Raw genomic sequence first — 14,740 nt, 5'->3', positions numbered from 1 at the left:
AGAAGCAAGTGTCAAAGTCGAAGTCTCCATCTTTTTGCCTTGTGTTCATCAAGAATTGAATACCATAGGTTCGGAAATGATACCAAGGCTTTAAAATAGCTGTAAGAATGTTTTAAGAGAGCTGGTTGATCAACTGGGACTGTTTCTTGCCGAGTAGATAGCTTGCAAAGGCCACTTAAAAATCTGGACTCAAAGACTTGACTGGATTTCCTTACCAGAGGCCACAAACCTGTTTATTCATCTATCAGTATCAGTCTTTCTAGCAGTTGGTAAAGCCTCTGGAGGACTTCCTTTCTGTGACTTGTATGACAGCCTCATTTAACTTCAAACAGCCTCCTTTAGCGTTTGCTAAGCTTCATATTTTATCTCTTAATTCATTCTCATTTCCCACATTAAACTGTAGAGACACAGCAAACTTACAGCAAAAGGTTTCACATAGGATTCTTAAAGTTCTTGTGTGGGTACTGATTCACAGGCTCTGGCCTCCCATGATCTCTTAATTCATGCTGAATTGGCTAGCAGTGTAACTATTCTAATTTCCATAGAAATATCTAGTTACGTCATTTCTTCAAGTGAGTTTGTACCTTTTACGTTAGCATTTCTGTCCTTGGCTAAAAGAATGAGATGCTTTAGACTCTTGGAAGGTTGGAAATTGGGACCTAGAACCTGGAGGAACACACTAGGGACTGGAATCCAAGAGATGATGGAGAATCTGCTTGATTTTCTTAACAACTATGACTTTGGGTGTTAAGAGTTGATTAATACTGTATAATCCTTGTAATGGCGGAGAACACTGGTGTCTTTAAGCTTCCTAGGAGGGAATTCTGTATTGCTCCAAATGAATAAACCAATCAGTGGGTTTTGTACCAGAGCAGGGTCAAAGTCCCAATCAACCAAATGGCCTTTAGAGTTTACATTAGATGAATGCTCACCTACTTATCAAATAGGCACTCCAGATACCTCACATCAGTAGGCCACATCCTGTTTAGTGTTATGACTACCTGAAGATGAAGCAACAGGTGGCCAGAAGAGTCCTACCTTCACAACTACGTCCTTTTGCTCTACATGTTTGACCTCCTCATCTCCCAGAAAAAAGGTTCACGCCTATTCTTTCTTTCACTTTCATCCATTTGACCAAAATCTCAAGAGGGTACCTATTAAACAAGATGACAGAAGCACCTTCTTCATCCGAGATTATTGATCTCTTTGCCTGAGCCACAAGCCACATGTCCACTGTCTTATTTATATTCCATATGAAGGTGTACTCTGACTCATCCACTGATCCATTTAGCTACTCAAAACATCTTCTCTTCATCCTTTGGCTACTGTGCTGATGATTCAGTTCATGAAGACTGCTGCACCTTTTGCAGTGGACTCTCACCTAGAGCATCTTCCCAGGGTTAAAGCGTTGTATCTTCCCTTGCTTGTTGGCTTCCTGTGGCTTTAGAGAAAGAAATGGCCAATCTGATGAAAAATTTATGCAAGCTCTGTGCTACTTTTTCTTCTACCCAAAGTTCTTATCTACTCTTCATATTACACGTTTCAAAAATTGTCCACAGAAGGAGTCCATCCTATGCCAGCCAGCCTGACAAATTAGATCATCTTACAGATTCTCCACGAAGTCACTTTAGAACCATGGTTTTCAAATTTTAGTTCACATCAGAATCACCTGAAGGGCTTCTGAAAACACATACCCCTGGACCTTACCCTCAGAGTTTCTGATTCAGCAGGTCTGGGGTGGGGCCTGAGAATGTGCATGTTTAACAAGTTCCCAGGTGATGCAGATGCTAACCTTAAGTCCACTGAGAACCACTGCTTTAGGCTGTTCAGGAATGGCGTTTCTGCTTGTTACCTCCCTAGCTCTCCTCAGGGTTGACTGTCTAGGCGTGTAAAAGGAGGAAGTCCTTACCCATGCTTTGCAAGGCGCTTGCCCTTGAACACTATATAATGATAGGACACGTAAAACAGAGACTTAAGTACAGAGAAGCAGAATTGACAGAAATCTTGGCATATGTTTCTGGATCAGGCAACAAATGAATGAGAACAGGAACTTTCCTCAAAGAAGAAGAATTCCAGGTGCAGGTTAAGCTAGCTTCTTTTACAAAATAAATATTTGGGGAGGCAAGTATCAAGTGGTACCTCATCCTTTTAGCACTTGATTGTAAGAGAAACCAGCCAAATTGTAGGCTTCCTTATATAATACAATACCAAGATCCATAGCGCATCTATTTAGTTAGAACACCTGCTACTAACTCAGCTTGTTTATAGAAGTTCATCCTAGAGGAATAGGCACAAACCATGGTTAAGCTGCTTGGTTTAATTTTTTTAGCACTTGGAAAAAAAAATGTACAGTAGTTTGAATACTTAGTTCTTTGCAAACCTCCACTGAGGTCAAAGATTTCATTCATACGTACAAAATTAGTTTACAAATTTTTTGGCGATTTCATCTTAGTAACCCGTTTTATCCTATTGCCATTGTCCCAACCATTGAAAAAGTTTACAATAATTTACATAGAAATATTTTCAAAGTGCTTAAGAATAGTGATTGTTCTCTGGGATATTTACAGGTGGCCTATACAGTGTATGTACAGGTGGTATACGCTATAGCGCAAGTTTCATCGCTGGAATATGGCTTTCTAGGGAAAGTGCATATTTGGCCAGAGGTGGCAATACTGTCTAGAAATTCAAGGGTTACAGATACTTTTGGTAACCACATCCAAAGCTGAAGTAGAATGTGGACGGGAATATCTACAAAAGTAATATAAAAATGGTTAAGTATACAAGCTTGATCCACGCAAAGATATTTCGATGTTCTTCCCAACTGGAGGAAGAAAGAGGCTTCAGCTGCTGGCTCGGTTACCATTCCGAAGTGGGTTATTACTGGTTCAGACCTCAGAGGTCACAACTTGTCTCAGAAGTCAAGCTAGATCGTCGTCTGTGCTTACAACGGATATCTGTGGAAGAGAAAAAGCATGGAATGTGTCTGGGGATTCCCTCACTGGTGGCAGCAACTTCAGTCTCTAAAATGAACCTTGCTTTTGCGCTGGTCATCCAGAGACCAAAGGTGCACAGGAGGGAAGCCAGATCCCAGACAGTATTGAGTTGCATCACTAATGCATGTTAACTTGAATTCAACTCTATCTACCTGGCAGAGAGAGAAAACAGTGTGACTAATTCTGCCTGTTCTACTTAATGATTTTAGAACCTGGAGAAAAATGTGAAAAGATACACGTGTGCCGTGAACTGACCACACTCTTGTTTCACTAGAGCTTGAGGGAGTGCTCAGCACTTGTTCTGTTCAGAGTTCTGTAAGTGAAGGCCATATACTCCACGTGAGTTTCAACTGAAGAACAAGTGACTGACTCTACTGTTGAAAGGGAAGCTAGCTCTTGAGGTGTAAGAGGTCATTTTCAAGTATCTGGTCATTTTGGTTAAATGAATCTTGCTCAATACACTGACTTTAAGTCACCCCCCCCTATCTACGATATTTACTTTTACTAATTTACTAATTTACTTTTAAGTATCCAGAAGGCAACTGATGAAACAGTTCAGAAAGGAGACACTTGGCTCCTAGATACATGCTAATGTTTACATGTAGTTTCTATAACCCCAAATATCTCAAATTGTATAGTGATGTCCTTAATTGACTTGTCATTCTGTTTGGGGCAGATACTTGTCAACTGACTTACTTAAGTTCTAACAGCCTAGACTGTCTAATCTCCAGGTAGTAGATGAACTTTTCGGTGGCTCCATGATTCTAATGGTTCTTTCTAGCCCAGGCAGCCATAGCTTGAGGTGTGGTCTCCTTTCCAAAAAGTCCTACTGCGAGTCATGGTACGTAAAGACACAAAGCTGACTTACTGCTGGGTACGTGTGTCCGACAGAAGCACTGTGTCTACCAATGTCTATTGACAGGTCCTCTTCAGTGGTCTTCAAGTACACAGGATTGTCAAAGTTCATGCTTTTCATGTTCTTGTGTTGCCAGTTCCGCCACATCAAGTAGCCACCTACTGCTGCCATTGCTAAGAGCACTGCAAAAAAGTTAGAAGGTGACTAAACAAGGTCTAGTTTCAAAACATACGAAAAAGATCATGCTAAAGAATCCACGATAATCCGAGCTTTTAATTAATAAAAGCTTCACGTTTTAGGAATCTGGGATGACTAGAAGTTAGACTATAAATGGGCTGGGAGCTTAAAACAAGTTCAGACCAGAGGTTGTGTTATTGTACAGACTCTGGTGCTCAGCTCAGCACATCCATCTGGGCAAATGTGGAGTCCTGGGCCCCTCCCCAGGCTGACTGAATTCGAACTGCGGAAGCTTCTGGAGGGCTCTTCAAGTGGTCCTCCTGGTTTGTTAGCCAAGCTTGGAATCCCATAATTTAGGATAAAGAGGCCATTTGGCATAGTGCTTTAGAATTCACACGCCCTAGAATAGCTTTAGAGCGTTTGAAAATTCTTAACTGTTTTTAATTTACCCTCTACAAGTGCTATAACTCCTCAAGAAATCATTTTAGCATTTGTGTAGCTCCTCTGTATGAAGTGTTATACATATTTCGAAGGGGAACAGAACAGTGCTCTTCACTGGAAACGACTTATTATGAAAGGGGATAAAGCCGGACGAACAGCTCTGAAGTAGAAAGCAGTAGGCACCATTCATCACTGCTGGTCGCTGTGCTAAGGATACCACTGTACAGAAGGCTGTGGACTCTGAAATCAGTGTGCCGGGCTGGTGAGGGGAGCAAGGGTAATTCAGTGTCACGAGTGCTATGACAGTACAAGGGGCCATGGGAAGGGCATCTCTAGATGAACTAGAAATACCCATCGAGTATTTAAGAAGTTCCTTGGATCCAGATATGTGGGGAATCTACTTACAGAGGGGAAGGATGGCCCAGGCAGCAGAAGTCCCTTTTGGGGGAACACTGACCTCCGATACTGCTGTGGTCACATTGATCTCTACGGGGGAATAAAAGGAATCAGTTTAGAAGGATCTGAATTCAGACTTAGAAATTCAACCACCTGGTAGAGAGAGCCTCATGCCCTTTTGCATCCATCACTGATGCTCAATATCTATTACAGTCGTGTACCAAGAATAACCGGTCTAGAAGTATTTGTGAGTCTCAGGCTATAATAGCCATTTCACTAACAGCTGTCTCAGAGAAATCTTAATGAGTCAGGTCAGGCTAAGGGTTGCAGGTTCTAAGTCTTTGGAGTTTAAACATAGGTTACCAATTAGGGGCAGAATGAGTAGTTAAAGGCTGCATTAATGATTTAAGGAACAGGTAGGTAAAAAGAGTGTGGCTGTTAGCTGAGATGAACAGTTTGCAGAACGGAACCCAATACCTCCAGGAGCTAGTCCACTAGTTGGTGACATTTCTGTTGTGTTGGTATCTTTTGTCTCACTGTAAGTCACAGTAGCTGCAGTACCTGAATTACAAAACCAAGAACCAGGTCAATGCCAAGGTTCCAGAGTGGCTATAGCCGTTTAGCCCAGACAAGCCATGCGATGGGTTATTTGAACGCTGCGGGAAACTGACGAACCACTGCCAAACCAAGTTGCAGGGTGGGTGTGCCATAACCAAGGGAAACAGCAGCAAAACCAGAGAGACACTGGGGTCTTCGGGCAGAATCACAAGCATCTGGAATTAGACAATTCAAAAGGACCGACGGCCTCACTTAAGGACCCCTCTAAGCAAAGTCCCAGGCTCCTGGAAGCTGCAAGAAATGCTCTCAAAACCAGACCACCAGGCATACCAGTCTTCCTGCCTAATTGTCTGATAACTGCTTTCTCAGTAAACAGAGCTAGTCCCCGTAGGGACTCAGTATCACGCTAATAAAAACCTCACAATATGAGATCCTTGCTCACAACCCGCGGGTTTAATTTGCCGGTTAATCAAAAGCTAAGAACAGGAGACTAAAATGCACGTTTCGTTTAAGTAAGAGTTTAAGATAATGTCACCCACGGGGGCCAGAGGGTTTCCTGTAACCACGGCCTTTTTTTTTTTTTTTTTTTGGCTGTGATGGGTCTTCCTGCTCTCTAGTTGCGGTGAGTGGGGGCCACTCTTCATTGCGGTGTGCGGGCTTCTTACTGCGGTGGCTTCTCTTATTGCGGAGCACGGGCTCTAGGCGTGCAGGCTTCAGTAGTTGTGGCATGTGGGCTCAGTACTTGTGGCTCGCGGGCTCTAGAGCCCAGGCTCAGTAGTTGTGGCACACAGGCTTAGTTGCTCTGTGGCATGTGGGACCTTCCCGGACCAGGGATCGAACCCATGACCCCTGCATTGGCAGGCGGATTCTTAACCACTGAGCCACCAGGGAAGTCCCCCAAGGCCTTTTTTAAGACTAATTTCAGGCCTCTCTCTTTGGAGGAAAATGTTAAGACTTTGTTTAATTATCTGCAAGTTGGCTGGCTCAGTGCTGTAATTGGTATATCAGCATAGTCACCTGTAGACTCATCTAATGTTGAAATGAGTTAGTGCTGAAGTAGTGATGTGAACTCCTGGCATGCAACAGTAGCAGATATGTTCTCCAATCTATTCCAAGAGTGAGTTAAAACAGAATTCTTAAAGTCCAGGCTAGTTTCTGTAGCTAGTGTTTTAGTCTAATGCCTGTTGTATGTCCTGCTTGTGTTTGAAAAGTAAAAAGCCTTACTTTGGCATTCTCGGCCATTGTCCTCTAGACGGTAGCCATTGGGACAGGAACAGGTATATTTTGGAGAGTGGTCATTAATCTGTGGGGCTGGCAGGCAGAGGTATTCACATCCTCCATTCTCCATGTCTTCTTTGCACCAGTTTTTACCTGTTCAGAAAGAAAAGTCCTTTAAAATGGGTCTTCCAGCGCCTGCTGTACATAAACTTTGGTTCTAGATGCTGAAGACATGACTCCTTGTCTCCAAGGAGCCCAAACTCGTATACTCTGTCAAACCCTAAAGTTAAACCAATACCAGTGAAGGATAAATGTAAGGGTACAGGCAGCGTGCTCTAAGGACAGCAAAGTGCCACAGAAACTTCTTGGAAGTAGGACAAGAGTTATGCGGTAAACAGATGGGTGGTGAGGGAAGAGGTGGGGAAAGGAGATGGGTGACCGGACCTGGCCTCCCTATTGGTCCAAAGCTTACAAACTGGCTAGTCTGAGGCTCAGAGGAAGGAGAGAAGCATGCTCTGCGGCTTTGCCTCACTCCCACAAAACAGAAGGAACCCAGCTATGGGGAGGTTTAAGGGTTTCATTTGGGTAGAACCAGTCAAGTATTCTGAGCAGGAGACCATAGTGTTTGAGGAAGCACACAATTCCATATACGATGTGCCATAGTGGGGAGGGAGGAAAAGGCTGTGGCATAAAAGCGACTTTGGAGGCTAGTGCAAAAGTCCTAGCAAGAAGGAATGAATGCCAAGGAGATATGGAAGGGACTGAAATAAAAGACAGAGCACTGATGGTTGGGAGGGCAGCTAAGAGATGAAGTTCTCAAGCTCTTTGACTTGGAAGTCAGAATAAAATATACCGAGCACCAGGTTTGAGGGAGGCTCCAGGAGGGGAAAGTTCCATTGTAGAGCAAGCTGAGTTGCTAGGGAGCTACGGATCCCCAGGGGCACTGTGTCATGCTGCTACCCTGAAAGTAGCCACGAGGGGCTCTGCTTCCCCACAGTACCTGATGGCTGTACAAGTGCATGATAGACGATGATGTCTTGGGCATCGTTAAGGTTGTTGACTAGAGTGGCCAGCTCCGATCCAGTGAATTTATTGGCGCCGTAGACGGCTTCATTTTCCCCATCTATCCAGTAGACACGATCCTAAAACAGAACCCCCATATTAGTATGTACGTGTAGGATGAACACGAGTCAGTCTCTAAGGTCATTATTATTTACTGGCAATTTAATGGACCAAGTTTATTTAAAGCTGGTCTGGGACATCGGATGTAAAACTCTGAGAGAAGCATGAGTTCAGGTTTCTTAAAATGCTATGAGGAATCAGTACGTCATTTGTCCCAGGTTTTAGGTGAACGCAGTTTCGCAAGTCATGCCCCTCTGTCCTTCCCTCCTTCCCCTGTTCCTTCTCCCCCAAGGTGCTACAGTAACTCAGAGGTATACACTTAGATGTGAGACACACGTCTTACCTCAAATATTGTGAGCGCGAGGGGATGAGCTAGGAATTCCAGAGACTTTAGGACCACCCTGCGATCTTGGCCGTTCAAGTCCACACTGGATAACATGTGCAATTTGGAATCCAGCCAATAGAGGCGGCCCTTTATGAGGTCTGGGTAGGAGAAGAATGGTCGCTGTATAAGAAGTCAGTACTGCCCTGCTTCCATTTAAAATAGCTAAGGAATCCAATACTCTACTTTCACGGTTCCTTCTCCAGCAGGGGCTGTTAACAGGGTCCCACCAACCTTGTGAAGCAGCATGCAGAATCTGTACCCACATTCATTTGGGGGGACTCAAGGGGTACCTGAGATTGTCAAAGTAACTGACTTAAGAAGTGTTAGTGACGTTATAGAAGTATTAAAAGAGGTGAGCATTTTGTTGCTCTCCCCTTAGGAGCCAGAAGAAAACCGTTATGAGCCTGCAATTCAGGAAATGCTGCGGCACCTAGGCCAGGAGTATGTAGGATGAGAGTTCACAAGGCCCAAGATTCACCTAATTCATGTCACATGTTAGCTCCAAATGGATAGAAAAGCTAGTAATTATGGAGCACGTCATCTGTTAAGTCCACCATTCCACTTGTACTGTTCGGTTCCTCTCATCCTAAGTCCCTGCTAAAGAAGGCACCATGAGGGTTGTCTGCTGTAGTCCAGAGTTAACTATGGAGATGAGTTAAAACTCTGCAGACAGTTGAATCGTGGTCGAGGAAGGAAGAACATACGTACCAAGCGTAATTCCGTTAGGCCACTGAATGTCCGCTGTCACCAGCGCCCGTCTGTCAAATCCATTCATTCCGGCTTTTTCGATTTTAGCTGGTTCACCCCAGTCTGACCAGTACACAAAGCTGGGAAGAATTAAATTAGAAATAAGCCTTGCTGGTTTAGAAGGAATAAAGTTGCAGCTTGAGACAGACATTTTCAAAGAGTGAGCAGAAAACTCTAGGGTACAAATTGTGCCACTCAAGGGTCTAGATTATGTTCTGGGTAAACAGAAGTTAACACTGAATCTACAAGCTCATTATTAACTATAGTAAACTATATAAGTCTGCTATTTAAATTTCAGCCCAAAGTCACAGGTTATATATTTCCTGTATAAAAGGCCAATTCTTTCAGTGGAGCAAAAGATGAATATCTGTTAAGTTTTACAGTAGGGGCGGGCTGACTGTGTCCTAGTGAGGCTTCATGGGGGCCAACTGTGATTACTACAGCCTTAGTCAAATACCTTTTTTTTTTAATTATTAATTTTTATTGGAGTATAGTTGCCTTACAATGTTGGGTTAGTTTCTGCTATAACGCAAAGCGGGTCAGCTATGTGTATACATACATCCCCTCTTTTTTGGATTTCCTTCCCATTTAGGTCACCACAGAGCACTGAGTAGAGTTCCCTGTGCTATTCAGTAGGTTCTCCTTAGTTATCTAATTTATACATATTAGTGTATATATGTCAATCCCAATCTCCCAATTCATCCCCCCCCTTTTCCCCCCTTGGTATCCATATGTTTGTTCTCTACATCTGTGTGTCTATTTCTGCTTTGCAAATAGTTCATCTGTACCATTTTTCTAGATTCCACATATAAGCGATATTATATGATATTTGTTTTTCTCTTCCTGGCTTGCTTCACTCTGTATGACAGTCTCTAGGTCCATCCACTTCTCTGCAAATGTCACTATTTCGTTCCTTTTTATGGCTGAGTAATATTCCATTGTATATGTGTACCACATATTCTTCATAGTCAAATTCCTAACAGCTGCTTTTCTATATTATTTAGGGGCAGTTTGGGGGAAGTCCTCAGTGAAATGTTTCTAGAGAGGTCTGTTTATTTCCACTGGACTTTCAGACAACTTGCACATTTAGATGAAAGCCTAGAGGTAATGTGGTTACCAAAACCCTTACAACTCATGCTACTACTTAGGTTGGATCATCCAGAGCTGACCTGATAAAGTGTTCAGACAGAAATTAAAAATCATTTGCATAGCGACACAAACTTATCTATGAAAGAGAAACAGACTCACAGACATAGAGAACAGACTTGTGGTTGCCAAGGGGAAGCGGGGGTGAGGGAAGGATAGATTGGGAGTTTGGGGTTATCAGATGCAAACTATTACACATAGAATGGATAAACAACAAGGTCCTACTGTATAGCATAGAGAACTATATTCAATATCCTGTGATAAACCATAATGGAAAAGAATATGGAAAAGAATGTATATATGTATAACTGAATCACTTCGCTGTGCAGCAGAAATTAACACAACATTGTAAATCAACTATACTTCAATTAAAAAAATCACTTGCATAGAAGCTGGGTGGGCATAAGGGTTTAGATACAGCTTTTGGTGTACCTCAAATCAGAAATGTTGTTCCACTAATGTGAACCAGCAGTCATCTGCTCAGGGAGGGCCTGTCGTATAGATGAGGCCATCCCCGGGTTGCTCAACAGTGGCACCACTGACGTCTTGGACTGGATGATTCTTTGTTGTGGGGAGCTGCTAAGTCTTGGGATTTAAGTACTGCTTTAGGCATGAGGAAAGCTCCTGACCTATGCAGATAGCATCCGAAAGCTACGTGATGAAAAACACAGAATACAAACCCAGACAACGGGTCCACAGCTATGGAGGCAGGCTCTCGCAAGTCAGAGTTAAACAGGAACTTCCTCTTGGTTCCATCTAGGGTAGCTACTGAAATAGTCTTAGAAGCCGCATCAGTCCAGTAGATGGTCTTGTACACCCAATCAACAGCAATGGCTGCAGGATTATAGACATTGTCGATCATTTTAACATGTCTACCAACCTTGTCATCAATTGAGGCACTGAAACAGAATAGGTCACAAGAAATTTAAGAGTTTGACACCATCGGAGCCTGGAGAATGGACTTTCTGCTCACAAAATGGTCAACAACTTTGTTCGGAAAGAACTCTAGCAAACCCCATAGCTCAGCTCACCACTCAAATTATGTAACCATTTTGCTTACTGATCCTAAACAATACTGTAGGTTATCTCATTGTTGGTCTGTACTCTACATGCAAGAACACCACACTTCTAAGTGAAGCTATACTGATTCTAAACAATAATGTAGGTTATCTCGTTGTTGGCCTGTACTCTACATGCAAGAACACCACACTTCTAAGTGAAGCTATTTGTTTCAGTAACCATCACCTGAGTTTCTATAGTTGCCGTTAAGAAAAAGCTATCACTACCATTTCTATTTGTAGCAACTATGAACAGTTCTCAACTAACTGGAGAGAAAGGGAGGAAAATTGGAAAAATTAAGATGTTGTCTGTTATAATCTTATAGTTGTAGCCATCTTTTATAGGCGATTGTTAGTTTCTAATGAGGAACTGACAGTAATTTAATAAAGAATCAGTGTTTAGAATTATTATTCCCAACTAGTTAGATGCTAGATTGGAGCAAGACACAAGAGAAATTCCTCCAAACCTTCCCAAAGGCCAGTGACAATGACTTAGGCGAAGACACCAAGAACTGAAAGTTACCTGAAGATGGCCTTTTGGCTTAGATCAGCCCAGAATAGTTTCTGAGCAGCAATGTCAGCATCGAGAGCCACAGTGTTTCTCAGCTGTTCAACTAGTTGGATATATTCTTTCCTCTCCAAGCCAATCTTCCTGATGTCCCGTCTATTAGTGAAGATCAGACTTGGCTCTTTGCCTGCAAGACAGGAGTCAGGTTAATTTAGTTTTGCTGTAAAAAGACAACGTCCTTCCAAGTCCCCTCCTCCCAACAGAGGAGCACTTAAAAAGTGAGGGCACTGCTGAACACCTCAGGGGTACTCTTGCTGAAGTCCATGCCCTGGGACCTGCAAGCACTTCAGCACTTCCTACGGTTTAAGAAGACAGCCCTGGAGTCACAGCATTCAGTAAGAGGGCGGCCGATGATAAGTTACTTATTTGAATTATTTGAATTGCACTCAAGTTCTGGAAGCAGAGAGTAAGTAGATATTCAAGGTACCATATGCAAAAGGAACTGACCAAGGCAGGAGTCTGGGGCAACAATTTGCTATTTAGCCTATGATATTGCACTGTGCGTTCAGTACCATTGCTCTCAAGTACTTTTTAAATTTTATATTTCGTTTGACTGTTGTAGTCACTGGCTGTACCTTTCGTAATCACGTATTCAGAAAGGTACCAGAGCAACACCAGTCCAAGTCCATTTACCTACTGCCTTGCACACGCCAGTGGCAAGATCCATTTGATAGCCACGACTACATTCACACTTGTAACCGCCTTTTAAGTTGATACAAATTTGACTGCAGATTCCCGGGTTTTGGCATTCGTCAATATCTAGGAGGGAAATTAGAGTTAGTCTTGCTGTTCCTAGATCACCTACGGAGATCTACGGACCTTTCCCATCACCCCCGGGGCTTGGGCTCTGTTCTTCGACTCACCTCCACAGGTTTTCCTATCTATCAGTTCAAACCCAGCTGCACAGTCACATTCGTAGCCTATCACTAGGTCTTTGCAGATATGGGAGCATCCGCCATTATTAACCAAGCATTCATTTACATCTGAAATCAAAAGGTAGTAGAGTAACTCAACACTCCAACTGATATTCGTCCTATTAACATTTAAAATCCAGGCTGTTTGTCTAGATAGTCTGGTCAAGCCCATGATTTTTCTAAGATCTAATTATCCGTCTTATAGATATGCATCTCAGCGTGTACTGGGGGAAGAGTAAACCCAATCTCCTTGGCACGTTACCAGTTAGTTAAGCAGTATTTAGTCAAGTTTCTCTATTGCTGATTGGTTACCTTGAAGGGGGTGAAACTAGGAACTACTTTGTCACTACTTCTAAGTCATAAAATTTCACTTTTAAGCCCAACAACTGAACCTAGTTCATCAAAGTAGTTTACCCAGGCATTAGGCAGGCTCGGAACCGCATCAGCTCTGCCGGGTCTAATTAACCTTCCCAAATCTGTCCTCAAGCAACCCCTTCACTTACGACATTCTTTCAGGGGCTCATCACTCCAGTCCCTGCAGTCCTGCTCCTGGTTACACACTTTACTGATATCTATGCATTCCCCGCTTCTGCACTTGAATTTCCCGGGGCCCAAGCACTGATTGACTACAAAGAGAAACACAGAAGAGAGATTCCATTCGTGGGTCTGATCAGAGCAGTCCTTTGACTAACACCCCACACCTAGGGACCCTTTACCATTTTTGCAGTTGACTTCATCAGAACCGTCGACGCAGTCTCGGATGCCGTTGCACTGCCTGCTGCCGTGGATGCAGCTACCATCCTCGCACTCAAACTGGTCAGGTTGGCAGGTTCGGGAAGCTACAGCGGGAGGGAACGGCAGGGGATGAAGCCAGCCAAAGCGTCCCTGGTTGATACGTGGGAGAGAACCGAACGTGCCGTACTGATAGGAAAGCTACTTACGACAGTTGACCTCATCGCTGCCATCCTTGCAGTCAGGATCCCCGTCACATCGCCACTTCTTGTGGATGCACTCGCCAGAGCCGCACTGGATCTCGCTGGCTGGGCACTTGGTGTGGATCACTGGCTGGCGGCCGCACTGCTCGAGGGACTCATCCGACTGGTCCGAGCAGTCTGCGTCGTCATCGCACACCCAGCTGATGGGGATGCAGGAGGAGGTGCTGCACTGGAACTCGTGGGCCCCGCAGGTGGGTGGGGTGCAGTCAAGCTCGTCGCTGCCGTCGCTACAGTCATCCTGGCCATTGCACACGAAATTCCTGGAGATGCAGCGGCCACTGGAGCAAGTGAACTCATCAGGGCTGCACGTTACGTTGCCTATTGAGAGAGAGGACGCCCCACTGAAAATGCATCCAGACCTGTCCTTTCAAGCATCTTGTCCCAAAATCTAACATGCAGATCATGGATCATGAATCCAAGCTTTCTTGCCTAACTTAAAAGCTAAAGTCAGATTATATCAATAGGCAGTTCCCAGAATACTAGGAAACAGTCTTACCACGTAAGAGATGCTAGGACATTTGAATACGAAGAGAAATGTAGAACCGAGAAAAGAGTTGAAGACTAGAAGTTAATTTGAGATGAGATGCATCTTAAAGGGACAGTGATCAATAACTTAAACTGTCACAAGAGACTTCATTGGGGAAGGCAGACATGAGTTATCTTTAAATGGATATACTGCTCATCAGGCCAGGCCACATATCATGAGATGAGATTATCATGCATCAGGTACATAAGCAAACATTCACTCATAATAAGCATTATGACACCATCACCAAAAAGTAGCCCCCATGTATTATAACACCATACACGGTTCCTTCTCTTCTGGTCTTTCCAACCAGGATCAGGAATAACAGGTCTTCAATACTTTCAAGTTTTAGAAAGTCACTTCTGGGGCTAGAACCGCAATCTAGCAGCCAGGTGCAATAATAACGATAAGCTAGTCAGACTAGCCAGTTTGTACTTTGACTCAAATTCCTGCCAAATTAATTAAGGTCAATAATTGGTGGTGATTGGGGTGGAGACCACGACTCTCTTGGGAAGCAAAGTCTGGATTTCAGAGGGAAACGTGTGGCAGCGCCACAGCTTACCAATCCATAAAGCTCAGTTCTAGGATTAAATGCCAAAACTCATTGGACTAGGTGCAGTGGTAATGACCTCAGGAGGTG

The 14,740-nt window shown here is 43.6% G+C and overlaps 1 protein-coding gene across 6 annotated transcripts in view; it reads right to left on the bottom strand.

Annotated features, from left to right (window-relative positions):
* Positions 1 to 2,297: 2,297 nt before the first annotated feature.
* The window catches only part of VLDLR (very low density lipoprotein receptor), a 32,365-nt gene continuing 19,922 nt past the window's right edge, over positions 2,298 to 14,740 (bottom strand). For 3 of the 6 annotated variants that reach the window (XM_067744259.1, XM_067744256.1, XM_067744257.1), the window contains 15 exons: positions 13,521 to 13,892; positions 13,296 to 13,418; positions 13,083 to 13,205; positions 12,529 to 12,648; positions 12,299 to 12,424; positions 11,621 to 11,792; positions 10,720 to 10,938; positions 8,855 to 8,973; positions 8,105 to 8,244; positions 7,640 to 7,781; positions 6,646 to 6,792; positions 5,341 to 5,424; positions 4,873 to 4,953; positions 3,862 to 4,031; positions 2,298 to 2,954 (listed from right to left, as the gene is read on the bottom strand). In XM_067744259.1, coding sequence (XP_067600360.1) covers positions 2,919 to 2,954; positions 3,862 to 4,031; positions 4,873 to 4,953; positions 5,341 to 5,424; positions 6,646 to 6,792; positions 7,640 to 7,781; positions 8,105 to 8,244; positions 8,855 to 8,973; positions 10,720 to 10,938; positions 11,621 to 11,792; positions 12,299 to 12,424; positions 12,529 to 12,648; positions 13,083 to 13,205; positions 13,296 to 13,418; positions 13,521 to 13,892 — 2,174 coding nt within the window. In that variant the 3' untranslated portion in view covers positions 2,298 to 2,918. The remainder of the gene's footprint in view (positions 2,955 to 3,861; positions 4,032 to 4,872; positions 4,954 to 5,340; positions 5,425 to 6,645; positions 6,793 to 7,639; positions 7,782 to 8,104; positions 8,245 to 8,854; positions 8,974 to 10,719; positions 10,939 to 11,620; positions 11,793 to 12,298; positions 12,425 to 12,528; positions 12,649 to 13,082; positions 13,206 to 13,295; positions 13,419 to 13,520; positions 13,893 to 14,740) is intronic. The other 3 variants (XM_067744258.1, XM_067744261.1, XM_067744260.1) reach the window with 2 other exon arrangements.

Source organism: Pseudorca crassidens, chromosome 7 (genome assembly GCF_039906515.1).
Source record: "Pseudorca crassidens isolate mPseCra1 chromosome 7, mPseCra1.hap1, whole genome shotgun sequence".
Classification (NCBI taxonomy): domain Eukaryota; kingdom Metazoa; phylum Chordata; class Mammalia; order Artiodactyla; family Delphinidae; genus Pseudorca; species Pseudorca crassidens.
The sequence above is the reverse complement of the archived record's forward strand: the minus strand, read 5'-3'. Positions and strand labels throughout refer to the sequence as shown.